This window comes from Aquarana catesbeiana, linkage group LG04 (genome assembly GCF_042186555.1).
Source record: "Aquarana catesbeiana isolate 2022-GZ linkage group LG04, ASM4218655v1, whole genome shotgun sequence".
NCBI lineage: Eukaryota > Metazoa > Chordata > Amphibia > Anura > Ranidae > Aquarana > Aquarana catesbeiana.
In genome coordinates, this window is record NC_133327.1 from 365564856 (window position 1) to 365579582 (window position 14727).

At 42.6% G+C, this 14727-nt stretch overlaps 1 protein-coding gene across 2 annotated transcripts in view; it reads right to left on the reverse strand.

The window, feature by feature from the left end:
• Positions 1 to 14727, reverse strand: part of PDSS2 (decaprenyl diphosphate synthase subunit 2) — a 339874-nt gene that overhangs the window by 197925 nt on the left and 127222 nt on the right. For both annotated transcript variants that reach the window (XM_073627025.1, XM_073627026.1), the window contains exon 3: positions 3986 to 4120. In XM_073627025.1, the coding sequence (XP_073483126.1) occupies positions 3986 to 4120 (135 nt within the window). The remainder of the gene's footprint in view (positions 1 to 3985; positions 4121 to 14727) is intronic.

Sequence of the window (14727 nt, forward strand, 5' to 3'; positions counted from 1 at the left end):
AATCACTTAACACTGTAACACTTATTATATTATAAAGCTGCGCGTACACAGTATGAAGTAACTTGTCTACAACTAATATCTGCTAAATTATAGTTCATACATTTTTGTCATCATTTGTGAAACAATGGTGCACCTTTTTGCACAAAAGGTAACACAGTGAGGCAATAGGTGAAGTTTATAACTAACATGACTTCATATCATCATAAAGTGATCAGATTATTATTAATGTGAAATTTTAACTTGTTGAGAGAAAAACAATCCTCTCCAAGCCAGTTACATGCAAGGCAAGGACTTTAGCAATCATCATTGCAGATTCCTACTGATCCTGTAATGTAGATGCTAAAAATTCAATTTATTTATTACAGGTACTTATATAGCGCCGACAGTTTACGCAGCCCCTTATCTATATATTGTACATTAACATCATTGCACAATTTTCTTATTACAGCATACTAAATTGTTAGGCCTCGGTCACATTGCACTGTTTATGGTCACCCTAAAGGTGTTCAACAAAATTGTGAAGTAAGAGCCCATTGTAATCTAGCTAAAAAACTCCAGCATCTGGGAGACATTCTAACTGAGACTGTTAAGCTACTATAAATTTGCTTAAAAATATTGACCACCCCCCAGATCTATGCTGTATATTCTTTATAATAGAGAGTAATGTAAATACCTTTTTTTAATTCATTTCGGGTGCAGTCACGTGCTTTACAAGCAATGGCTTCCCTGTGTCAGTGAGGTAGGCCTTGGCGCTGAGTGGACCCATATTTGCGTCCATTAGTGCAAAAACAGTTGAGCCAAGAGTGCTCTCCCGGCACAGTTACCAGTGGCTAACGAGAAGCTCCCGATCGCTGCTTGTGATCGGCAGCTTTCTGATCACGTGACTACCGTGACAGCTTATCATGGCAGTTAGATAATCATGAACTTCACCTCCCGGCATCCTAAACCCCTTAAGGGGCCAGGAGGCGCCAGCTCCAAGGGGTTAAAGAAAAAGGTCTTTTATAAACAACATACATAGGCGGAAGGGGGAGGCAACATTTTAGGAAAACTTTGCCTTTACTTCCACTTCAAGTAGATTTACCCTCACTTCCCATCCTGCTGAAAACAATTGCATTAGATAGGAAGTGGATCAATCAAATCTGCAATAGGGACACAGACATCAAACTATTTCCCCTAGTGTACAGTATTAAACATTTTTTATCTGTTTCTGTTGAAAAGTTCTCCTCACTTCCTGACTGGATAGCCTAAAAGTTTTAGCTCTTCATATACTTTAAAGTGTATGTTACCCCAACATTTGATATTTCTGGATGTGTCTGTGTTACCATGTACTTGTTTCAAAAAGTATGCTGTCCTCTTTGTATTGCTTTCTTTGCATGAAATACCTGTTGATCCTGTCAGCCCCCCTGTCCTATTTCAAACTGACCAGGAAGCACATCCAACCCGACATGGTTAGCTCTCTTTTTCCATTGTACTTAGGAGCACAACAATAACTACTTAAGGACCGGGCCTAATTTTCAAACTTGGTGTTTACAAGTTAAAATAATTTTTTTTTGCTAGAAAATAACTTAGAACCTCCAAACATTAAATTGATACCCAACATGTCATGCTTCAAAATTGTCTTGGAATGGTGACAAACTTTGACCCTTAAAAATTTCTACCAGTTACCAGTTTTGAGTCATAGAGTAGGTCTAGACGTATTGCTCTCTCTCTAACGATTGCAGCGATACCTCACATGTGTGGTTTGAACACCATTTTCCTATGCGGGCGCGACTTGCGTATATGTACGCTTCTGCGCTCGAGCTCAGCAGGACAGGGCGCTTTAAATTTTTTTTTTTCTTATTTATTTTACTTTTTATTTTTACACTGTCATTTAAAAAAAAAAAAATGTGTCACTTTTATTCCTATCACAAGGAATGTAAATATACCATGTAATAGAAAAAAAGCATGACAGGACCTCTTAAATGTGAGATCTGGGGTCAAAAAGACCTCAGATCTCACATTTATGCTTAGGCTGCATTCACACCTGAGCATTTTCAGCTCGTAAAACGCCAGAAAAAATGCCTGAAAACCGCCAAACAAGCAAAAATTCCATTCATTTCAATGGCACCTGTTTCCTGGATGAAATAATCCTTTCTCTGTGAACCTGAATCTTGTGATAGAATGCACCTGTTCACATCGTAGAGTTTTGTCACCTAAAGCAAAACACCTGAAAAACGCCTTAAGCTCAAAAAAGAACATGAGCTTCTTTGGGGCAGCTTACAGGTGTTTTTCTGCTTTTTACATTGGTGACCTGCACAAAATCACAGCAAAAACGCGGTAAAAATGTGTAAAAAAACGCGGTAAAAAAAATGCCCCCTTTAAGGCCATTCGGCAGAAGTGACGTTTGATGTCGCTTCCGTCATCCATTGTTATGGAGCCGAGCAGGAGTCATCTTTCACTCACTCGGCTCCAGGTATGTGAGGGGAAAAGACGCGATCGTCTTCGCTGCTACCGGCGGAGACGAATGGAGTGCGGCGGTAGCAGGGGAGAATTTGGGGAGAATTTTGGCTTGCAGAGGGAATTTATGCTTAGGGCTAAGTATGCCGATTAGTACTCAATTTTTAAAATTTTTTTTGGGGGGGATTTTTGCTAACACATGATGCTCATACATCTTGTGTGTTGGGGGTGTGGCGCAGTTTGGTGTTATCGCCATGGGTGCTAAATTACCCTGTCCCGGCACTGGGCCCCAATCCTCCTCTTCTGGGGTCCCTCAGCGGCGCTCCTGGCTCCTCCCCCTCTGGAGAGCCCTCACAAAAAGTTGAATTCCATGGGAGCACTCATGCGGGGTCGCTCCCGAGTCCAGCTGCTGCATCCACTGACACAGACATTAGGACTCGGCCTCGCCCCCTGACTCCCATGTCACTGAATTTGATTGACAGCAGCGGGAGCCAACGTCCTGACAGCGGCTGGGGCTACCGGGCTCGTTCTTGTCGCTGGAAAGATCAGGGAGGCTCTGGGGGGCTGCTGAAGCACAGAAGGTTTTTTTACCTTAATGCATAGAATACATTAAGGAGAAAAACACTGAGACTTTACAACCCCTTTAAGAACAAACCTACAGAACCTATCTTGTTTTTAACCGGGGACTGTCTGTAGATAGGATTTTTCCTTGCTTTGTGAACATTGTCTTTCACTTTCTGCTATGCCTCTGGGACAAAAAGTGAGGGGAAATCTCTGCAGCAAAGACAGACAGCAATAAAAAAAAACATTGTATAAATAAGTGCAACGCTAAAACATGTACAATAAAAAATGCTTACACATCACAAATTTAAACCTAAAACCCAAAAGAAATTTAATCCAGATATGAAAATATATAACACAGTCCACCACAAGTGTATGTAGTTATAATAGTCCTGTGATAGGGTGTATCCTCTTATGAGATTCTTCCTTTTACCAGAAGGAGAGACAGAGTACACTTCACCCGAACACCAATTAGTGTATCAGATAGGGGGACTACCTATAACAGGATACACCATATCATGGGACTATTATAACTACATACACTTGTGGTGGACTGTTATATATTTTCTTATCTGGATGAAATTTCTTTTGGGTTTTATATGTACATTTGTGATGTGTATGCATTTCTTATTATACATTATTAAAGCGCTGCACTTATTTATACAATACTTTTTTGGTCAGCATCAAGACTTGTAGTGATAGCTGCTATTTAACTTTGCTGATGTATCATTTATATCAGTGTGTTTATAGCAGTGCTCACCTAAGCGCATTGTTTCCTTTCTTTGCATAAAAAAACATCCATTGCTCAAGCTAATGAAAACAGAAAGTACTATGCCCGGAGTTCTACAACAAAACTGTAGAAGAATGGAAAAAAGATAAAATATGCCAGAGTTAATATCTGTTGCTACTAATTGTAAGATTAAGATTTTTTTTTTTTTAACAGCTACTTCAATCTTAAAAACGCAAACATTAATCATCAATTTCTCACCTTGCATAAATGCCGCTAACCATGTCATGTTGTAGGGATTCATCTGCCAGTTTACTTGGTCCAGCTGCTTTAGATATAAGCAACACCACTAAGCCTCGCATCTGAAGGTTGTTGCGACTATCATACACAAAGGCCCTGCCAATAAAAAATTTAAAAAAATTAGGATAAAGGTCCATCAGTACAATATGTGTGAAGGTCAACTAAGAAGCAAAAAAGAAGATGCAAAACTGCGTCCCAATGTCTTTGTTTTCAGTCTTTTCTTATCATTATGGCACTTTTTTTTAATACTACAGTAAAGGATTTCTACAAGCCGGCTACTGACTTTAATTGCTTCCAGCTTAACTGTCACTTAAATAACACAAACTGACATGTTTAAGTTATCCTATTACAACCATTTCTATGGTGCAGTTGACAGGACACCCTTTCCAGAAGACATACACTCAAAAAGCAGTAAAAAAGACAGCTTTGGTGAACTGTGGACATAACTTTATGAACCTGCAGCTGTCTGAAAAGCCAATTTATCTGGACAACAGCTAACCTGCATCTAGATGATGACAGTGCAATTTTGCTTAAAAGTTCTCTTTTGGTTTTTATAGAGGTTTGGATTCAAAATCATCTAACAGTACAAGTTTTGCTCTAAGGTTTGCATACCTGATGTAGTAATTATGTGGGCCCATTTGCCTTTAGAGCGAGGCTCCACCCAAAAGTGGAACTTCCGCTTATCTGATTCCCCCCCCTCCGTTGGCACTTTCGGGGGGAGGGGCAAGCGGGTACCTGTTTTTAACAGGTACCCTGTCCCCACTTCTGTCGGACCTTGTCACGGCGAGATGTGTCAGAAGTCCGGCCCCCTCCTCCTCCCTCCCCTGCTGCCCAGCAGGTAAGAGAGCGCAGTGTGCTCCACACATGCGCATAAGGGACCCGGCGGTGAAGCTGCAAGGCTTCCCTGCAGGGTTCCCTAACTGGCATTAGCGGCGGCAGCACCTGACAGCCGATGGAAGCATTGGCTGGAATCCAGGACAGGTAAGTGTCCTAATATTAAAAGTCAGCAGCTATAGTATGGGTAATTTATACTATACACACTCCAAGGGGTGAGATCACCTTAAACCCTTCATGCATGCACACCATGAGCACATTTCATTAATCTACAGAAAATGCACTCCTTATATCGGACACTTTTTGACAGATTATTTGCTCCAAGCGTCAATGTATAATAGGCAAACTATGTTAGGTTGATATTGGTTTATATTAGGGGCATCCAACCTTTTGACCTTCCTTCTTCCACAATGGAAGCAGAGGAATTGTCTTGGGCCACACATAAAATTCACTAACAAGAAGGATAGCTGATGAGCAGAAAAAGTCAGGCAGATTGCAAGTTAATGATCACCATATAGAAAATGTATCTATCTTAGTAATAAAACTTCATTTTTAACTGCTTGCTGACGATGGCTGTCAATTGACGGCCAGGCGGCGCAGCTCTCGTTGCGGGCGGGCGTCATATGATGGCCTCGCTTTCCCGACCCACCAGGGGGCGCGCGCGGCCGCCGTGTCACTGGGCACCCGGTGCGCGTGCCCGGCGACCGCGATGTCCGCCGAGCACCTGCGATTGCTGGTAACACAGCAAGACCGTGGATCTGTGTGTGTAAACACACAGATCCACGGTCCTGTCAGAGGAGAGGAGACCGATGGTATGTTCCCAGTACAGAGGAACATCGATCGGTCTCCTCCCCTAGTGAGTCCCCGCCCCCTACAGTTAGAAACACTCCCTAGCAACACAGTTAACCCCTCGATCACCACCTAGTGTTAACACCTTCCCTGCCAGTCACATTTATACAGTAATCAGTGAATTTTTATAGCACGGATCGCTGTATAAATGTGAATGGTCCCAAAAATGTGTCAAAAGTGTCCGATGTGTCCGCCGCAATATCGCAGTCACGATAAAAATCGCAGATCGCCGCCATTACTAGTAAAAAATAAATAAATAAATAAATATGTTATAAATCTATCCCCTATTTTGTAGACGCTATAACTTTTGCGCAAACCAATCACTATACGCTTATTGCGTTTTTTTTTTACCAAAAATATGTAGAAGATTACATATCGGCCTAAACTGAGGAAAAAATTAGTTTTAAAGAAAAAAAATTGGATATTTATTATCGCAAAAAAGTAAAAAATAGTGTTTTTTTTCAAACTTGTCGCTCTTCTTTTGTTTATAGCGCAAAAAATAAAAAACGCAGAGGTGATCAAATACCACCAAAAGAAAGCTCTATTTGTGGGGAAAAAAATGATAACAATTTCATCTGGGTACAGTGTTGTATGACCGCGCAATTGTCATTCAAAGTGCGACAGCGCTGAAAGTTGAAAAATGGCTTGGGCAGGAAGGGGGTGAAAATGCACTGTATTGAGGTGGTTAAAGGAATATTTTTGGTTATAAAAGTAAACAAGGGCAATATATAGCCACATGGCTGTATCTAAAGAGGGAGACATGATTTCACTTGTATTCTGATAGCCTGGTGACTTTACCCACATCAGAATACACAAATTGTGCAGGCTCAGTACGCAGATATGACTAATTTGGTCAAGGAGGGGGTTAGTGCAGAAGGTAAGTTCAGGTGCTATGGGGAAGGATTAGAAAAGTTTGGGATTAATGTACAGTTGTCTTTTAAAGTGGCTGTAAACCCAGCTTTGTTATTTTTTTACCTACAGGTAAGCCAGCGGCGCATGCGATCCGAAGGTCCAGCGCACTGTTTATAATGCGTACTGTTAGACAGGTCAATTTGGTTGTCTGTGAGCTGGTGGTAAGTAGGCTTTGTTTTTTTCCTGGGCATTCCCCAGGCTTTGTTTGCATCTGTCTGTAGCCCTCCAAAGCCGCTTACTGCGATAGCCAGCTATAAATGAAGGCGGTGGCAAGTTTTTTTAGATCACCTTGGTGTGTTTATTGGTCCAGAAACGCACCAGCAGCTTTGCAGCCATAGTGCTATTTCCTGGGTGTTTGGTGTGCTTCTGTACCTCTAATGCCCCGTACACACGGTCAGATTTTCCGATGGAAAATGTCCGATCGGAGCGTGTTGTCGGACATTCCGACCGTGTGTGGGCTCCATCGGACTTTTTCCATCGGATTTTCCGACACACAAAGTTTGAGAGCAGGCTATAAAATTTTCCAACAACAAAATCCGTTTGCGTCAATTCCGACCGTGTGTGGCCTGTTCCGACGCACAAAGTGCCACGCATGCTCAGAAGGAATTCCGAGACGGAACAGCTCGGTCTGGTAAACTTAGCGTTCGCAATGGATACAACACTTTCGTCACGGTGCAATGTTAAAAATGGTTTAATACAGCTCACTCTCTTCTTCTTTATAATGTGAGAAGAATGAAGTAGTTTTGCTGCTCATATTCACACAGACTTCTCACAAACGTATTTCTTTATTATTTATCGGGATTCCCTTAATATATTTTGATTTGTCACATCTGACAAATTTTTTTTTTTAAAGGCAGATTTTTTATTTATTTTAGGTTTGTATTTTTTCCAAGGCTGATCTTTGTTTTATTTTATTTTTACTTTTACTCCAGAATATTTTTGTGTGTGTTTTGTGTGTCAAGTTACCACAACACCATTGATATCTTGTATTATTTAATCTCAAGGAGATTGTTGTTGGTGTCCCTTGTTAATTTCACATTTTATTTTTGAAATGTACCTGAATCCTTACAAACAAACTGTCCTTTTTGAAGGAAAACACACATAGGCAAGTATAATTGAAACCAAAAAGCCTTTTTTAAGGGCTCAGAACCAAACAAAGAGGGAGGCAACGCTGGAGAAACAGCAGAAATTAGCGAAGCCTTGGACCCCCAGGGCAGAACATCAATTCTTGAACATCAAAATTGGTGGCCTGAGGAGTCCATATGTAAGGGAGTGCAGTCTGGTCCAGAAGTCCCAGAGATCCGGAAAGCAGCAGATGACATCTGTGTCCCCAGGCTGTGGTACCACAAGACGCTGCATCTTTTGCCAGACCAGACTGGATCCAGGGTCATCACTTTCTGGTCTTCCTTCCACGCTTCCTTCCTGGCTGTGGCTCTGCTGTTGGAGATGTGGCAGGAGGAGGAGTAGGACCTAGAGGAGGAGGAGGACTAGTAGGACCTGGAGGAGGAGGAGGAGGAGTAGTAGTAGGACCTGGAGGAGGAGGACCATGTGTGAGGTCACAAATGTGGGTATCAGATAATGTTTGGGCCCTCAACCCCTTATTGAGAGCTTCCAACATTAATGACTCACACATGAGTTGTTGGCCCTCCTCCATCCGCTGCATTTTACAGGCAATTATGGCAGCAAAGTCCTCCTCCACAGTGTGGGGGGCTCCCAGGGCCTCTGTAGCCTTCCAAAAGAGGCCTATGGCAGCCTCCTATAGGGTACTCCTATTCCTGCCACTTTCTCTTTGCAGGTGTAGGGGAGGGACCTGCATATCAGGCAGCCTGCTCGGCCCGGCCACCTCCTAGCTGAGACTTCCCTGTGTTTGAAAAAGGGACATGGTTGTAATGTTTTGCATCATCAATCACAATCATAAATTAGTACTCCAAACTAACATCTAGTTAACATCATTGATTGGACAACCTGAAATATTTAGAGGAATGCTATACCTGGCTCAAGCTGGGCTCCTCCACATGTTGCTGCCTGGAAGGCCCAGGTTGGGCGTCAGAAGCCTAAGCTGGGGTGGAAGGAAGCGTGGAAGGAAGACTGGAGAGTGATGACCTGGGTTCAGTCTGACCTGCCAGAAAATGCAGCCCGTCATAGTACCACATCCTGGGGACATAGATGTCATCTGCTGCTCCGAATCTCTGGGAATCCTGGACTTTCTTGCGCTCCCTTACATATGTGCTCCTCAGGCCAGCAATTAGGATCTTCAAATAGGAGATGTCTGCCGTGAGGATCACCTGCTTCACAATTTCCAACAATTGATCCAGTGCTGCCTTCCTCTTTGTTTGGTTCTTATAATGTGGGTGGTTGATCTCCCACAGACAAGGCAGCTCCCTGAACATGTCAATGAATATTGCCATGAAGTCGGTATCGTTCAAGATATCCATTTTCACTGCAAGACACAACACAAGACAAACCCTAATGTCAGCCAAAACTCTCCTAATCTAGTTACAATATAAGCCTCAATCCAGAAGCAGTATAGGCCCAAGTTTGGCTCTTACCTTCGTTATCATGATCGGCGCCTCCGATACTCCTTCCTCCGCTCACAGATCGTACGTACTACGCACCCGTGTTACGCTTTATACACACTGCGCATGCGTGTAACTTCGCCCACCCCTGACGTTCTTTCTAGTCTATTCCCCGCCCCTTTTCGTTCGGTGCAGTGGGTGAATAGCACATGGCGGAGTCAGAGCAGGTGCGTGCTAATTATAGCAACGAGGAGGAGGAGGAGGAAAGCCCGGATCCGGAAACGTCCCGATCCAGAAGAAGACGATTTAAAGCCTTAAATATGTCCTTTGGGGAGATGTTGGAGATGGTCGACATCCTGAAGAAGGCCGACTATTATGGAAAGTATGAACCTTACCCCAACCCCAATATCAGAAAGGCCAAGATCATGGCGAAAGTGGTCAAAAGTCTGCACCGGAATTTCAGGGTACAACGATCAAAAGATCAGCTCAGGAAGCGGTGGTGGGACCTGAAATGAAGAGAGCCCGAGCAGTACAGAAAGATCTGGAGAGTGCTGCAAAAAAAGTAAGTAGTTGTGCTGTGTTCCTATTCTCTTTGTCTTTATTACGTTCGTGCTGCTCCATGTGCTTTTCTTAAGTGTTGTACAGTTTAAAATGGCAACTTTCATGTTCATGGGCCCATTATTCGTTCGTATCAAACATTTTTCTTTCGGCCTATAAAACACCATTGTTTAGGCCATATGCATTTTCCAACATTTTTTAAGGCCTACTTATATGAAAAATATTTGGTTGTGTAGATGGGTTTGTGACTAGAATGAAATGCAAACTAGATTCTGTGTAAGGAGAGGACACTCAGCAGCTGTTTTCACATCTGGACACTGGAGCACTAGTGTGGGACACAAGAACACCCTTTTTATTAGGGGGCCCACACAGGTGCTCCAGTGTATACTATAGGGGGGTCTCCATCTGTGAAGCTTGTACAAGACAGGTAAAGTCTTGAAGCTTGACAACGGACAATAAAAATGCTACATCTTGGAACTCTGCCAAAATAGACAATTGTACCCCACTTCCAAGCAATGTTTCATCTTTATATTTCGGCTGCTTCGTGTGCTAATTATACCATTTTTGTTTTACATAGGTGAGAAAAGACTCGGGGGACACCCCTCATCCGAGGAGAGCACAGACCCCCCACCTCGGGAAGGGGAAATACCCCCAACTCAAGCAGAGCAGGAAGAGGAAGAAGACGTGGTGGAAATTGGCACCACAACAGGTGAGTGTCTGCGACCACAGGCTCAGGTAAGAGATGGATGCCGGCATATTTATAATACCTGTTTTTTTGTGGTTTTCTCTCTTTTTAGGTGATTGTGATGTTGTGGACCCAGGGCATTTCACCTCTGAAAGTGCACAGATCCTGATTGGGGAGATCATGGGGTGTAATTTAGCTTTGGAAAACATCAAGAAAAACATTAATTATGTTATTAAAAAAAATAATAACATCATTGATGTTTTGTTATATAAAGGATAGGCTGCGCTGCCATTAAGTGAACGTGATCATGGTTAATTGATATGACCACACCAAAAACATCCTTATGTGGTAAACAATGATAAAGGAAAAAATTAACAAAAAATCAATGTTTGCTAACAAACAAAAAAAGCTTGGGTCTCACAGAATAAACCATTCCAATAAAAAAAATATTTGTGGAAAATAGGAATCAAGAACCAAGAGATATAGCTAAGTCCATACAGTCAAAAAAAGTCCTTGTTAAAAAACTTTTCTGATAGAGGGAGAAAGCACCAATCTTCAAACGGTGTGAGGCATGCAAAGACGGTCTCTCTGGGGAGCGTGATGTTATAGAGAATTCCTCCACCTCAAACAAATCTGCCCCTTACCGGATCACCAGATCTCCCGTCACAGAAATCATGCAAGCAAGTGGCTGTGTCCCCCAGCCACTGGGTCTCTGTTGTGATGTGTCTCACAGGTCACCGCTCGGGAGATCCACTGAATTGAAGTACTACCGCTCAGATCCCAAAGACAAATATAAAAAGAAATGCTCCATAGCGTAATACAGTTATCGTTTATTTGTATAAAAAGAATAAGAAATGCACTTACAGTGTATAAGGTTCAAAAACGCCTCTAAAAACAATATGTGCCGGCCGGCTCGCAGCTGCTGCCCGTATCTTCTGGGATCAGCGTGGTGTGGTGGTGACGTCAGCACGCCGCTCCTCCCTACGCCGTTTCGACAAAGCTGTCGTCTTCCTGGGGTCCATTATTCGTTCGTATCAAACATTTTTCTTTCGGCCTATAAAACACCATTGTTTAGGCCATATGCATTTTCCAACATTTTTTAGGGCCTACTTATATGAAAAATATTTGGTTGTGTAGATGGATTTGTGACTAGAATGAAATGCAAACTAGATTCTGTGTAAGGAGAGGACACTCAGCAGCTGTTTTAACATCTGGACACTGGAACACTAGTGCGGGACACAAGAACACCCTTTTTATTAGGGGGCCCACACAGGTGCTCCAGTGTATACTATAGGGGGAAGCTTGACAACGGACAATAAAAATGCTACATCTTGGAACTCTGCCAAAATAGACAATTGTACCCCACTTCCAAGCAATGTTTCATCTTTATATTTCGGCCATCAAATATCTGTGTGCTAATTATACCATTTTTGTTTTACATAGGGGAGAAAAGACTCGGAGGACACCCCTCATCCGAGGAGAGCACTGACACCCCACCTCGGGAAGAAGGGGAAATACCCACAACCCAAGCAGAGCAGGAAGAGGAAGAAGACGTGGTGGAAATTGGCACCACAACAGGTGAGTGTCTGCGACCACAGGCTCAGGTAAGAGATGGATGCCGGCATATTTATAATACCTGTTTTTTTGTGGTTTTCTCTCTTTTTAGGTGATCGTGATGTTGTGGACCCAGGGCATTTCGCCTCTGAAAGTGCACAGATCCTGATTGGGGAGATCATGGGGTGTAATTTAGCTTTGGAAAACATCAAGAAAAACATCAATGATGTTATTAAGAAAAATAATAACATCATTGATGTTTTGGGGAGAGTTTTAAACCCCTACAAATCACTTTGTTTTTTTGTGTGCTACAATGTTAAAAATGTTTTAGCGATTATTAGAAAAGCCAAATTTTGAGGATGCACACAGTGTGCCAACATGTGCCATCTGCCATCACGGGAGATCAATGGACGCGTTTTGGGGGTGCAACCCCTTCCTCAATAATAAAGTAGCTGAGAGGAAGGGGTTGCTCCCCCAAAACACGTCCCTTGATCCCCCGTGATGGCAGCTAGCACATGTTGACATTCGTAAATTGGTGTGCATCTTCAAAATTTGTTTTTTCCTGGGGTGACTTCACCCCATCTGAACGCAATATCAAACACAGTTCCTAAATACTCATGTCTGATATTGCCTTCAAGTTTTACCATATGTGAACTTTGTAAGTTCAAGATTTGTGTCTTTCTTGTTGGTTTGACACATGCCTTTTTTATCTTAAATGGATATTTCTATTTTTGATAATGCCACCCCAAAAATTGCTATACAACAAACATGTTGGTTTGTTTTAAAAAACTTTTCTAAATGCACATGTGATTGTGCAGGTATTAAAAAGATTGTTAATCAAGAATGTGTGGATTATTGTCTCAACGCTAGAACACTTTTGTGGTGATGTAATTGCTGTTTTCTGTGAAAATGGGGGGTTATTTCCTAAGGGCAAATCCTCTTTGCACTAGTGCAGTTTCAGTGCAGTTTCAAGTGCACTTGTAGTGCAAAGTGTCTACGCCTTTAGTAAATAACACCCAACAGTGCTTTGTATAAGGTTACACAATCACGCCATTTTCAGGACTCCCCACATTTCTGTCAGGGTCAGCTAAAACAAACACAAGCAGTAAATGTCACCAAAGATTTGCTTTTTTTTGGATTTTATTTGATAAAGGCTTCACAAATTGTCTGGCATATTGATGGCCCCCCTACCCACAAAGAACTCAAGGTATCTTAACCGGACATCATGGGCACTCAGGGAGGGCAAGCCAGGACGGCCACTTTCAAGCGCCGTCAGGGTTGTTTCATTTATCATTCCGGCCTCAGGCCCAACTGAGCAAGCATAGTTGGCAGAATGTTGGCGTAAAAAGTTATGTAGAACACAGCACGCCAGGATTATATAATTAAGTTTATACTCCACCATATGGATGGGTGTCAGAAATAGGGGGAACCAGCTGGCCATGATTCCAAATGTGTTCACCACTCTTCTGGCTCTGGCCAGCCAGTCATTAAAAACCCTCTGTTCCGGGGTGAGGGTCCTCATCGGGAATGGCAGCATAAGATGGTCCCCCAGCGCAAATGCTTCATCCGCAACGAAGACGAATGGGAGTCCTTCCACATTCTCTTCTGGAGGTGACAAGTCCAAGCTGCCATTCTGGAGACGCCTGTAAAATTCCGTCTGGGCGATGACTCCACCATCGGACATCCGGCCATTCTTCCCCACGTCCACATACAGGAAGTCGTAATTAGCCGACACCACCGCCAACATCACAATACTATTGAACCCCTTGTAATTATAATAGTACGACCCCGAGTTGGGTGGTGGGACGATGTGGACGTGTTTCCCATCAATTGCCCCTCCGCAGTTAGGAAAGTCCCACCGCTGGGCAAAGTGGGAGGCCACAGTCTGCCATTCCTGTGGCGTGGAAGGAAACTGTTGAGTAAAACAAAAAAATTAGTATTTTTGCACATAAACATGGAAAGCAGATTAGACACAAACATTCTTGGCCAACATCCAGATAACATTTATTAAGGGGAATTTTACAACACCAAAGTATAAGGGACACCTATCATATTCCCCCTCCCCCCTCTCACGGGCCATTTCTAACATTATAGGGGGGGGGGATCTTGGACAGGTAACCCTCTTCACTTCAATGAGAGATGAATGCCTAAATACAGGTTATTACTTGGAACAGCCCCTCCTTAGTTACACTATTGGCAGCCCACTGGACAGGTAAAAAGTGTCCTAATACAAAGATATAAATACACACTGTACATATTTGAGCACATTTGGACATTCTGCTATTACCTATCAAGATAATAATAGGATACAAAAACTTTAAACAGTACCATTTGAAAGTATACAGGCAGGCCCTTGCACTACATGCTTTGGGGAATTCATCCATACATCTGAGCACAAAAGAGGTGTGTATAGTGTGTATGGGTTTGGCAAAGTCAGCAGATAGATGATTGAGGATAGATAGAGAATTGGTATCAGCTGACTTAGCAGTTGGGGGGAGGGAGGGTTAATAAAAATGATTTGGGCACACTACAAAAAAAGCCTCTGGCACTCTGCCTGAATTTAAAGCACAAATCAAATTTCTAAACATTTTAGGGGGTGTTTGGGGTAAAGCACTACTATGGAGCTGATAAAATACATTGTTTTAAGTGACTACATGATGTGAATATAGGGCATGAGAGCATGCTGGGGAGGTAAGTGAAGGCAAATATGTATGAAGGACAAAAAAAACCCCATAAAATTCAAGCATGCATGAGGAGAAAGGGGACATTCACAGCATATTACAATCATGGTAATT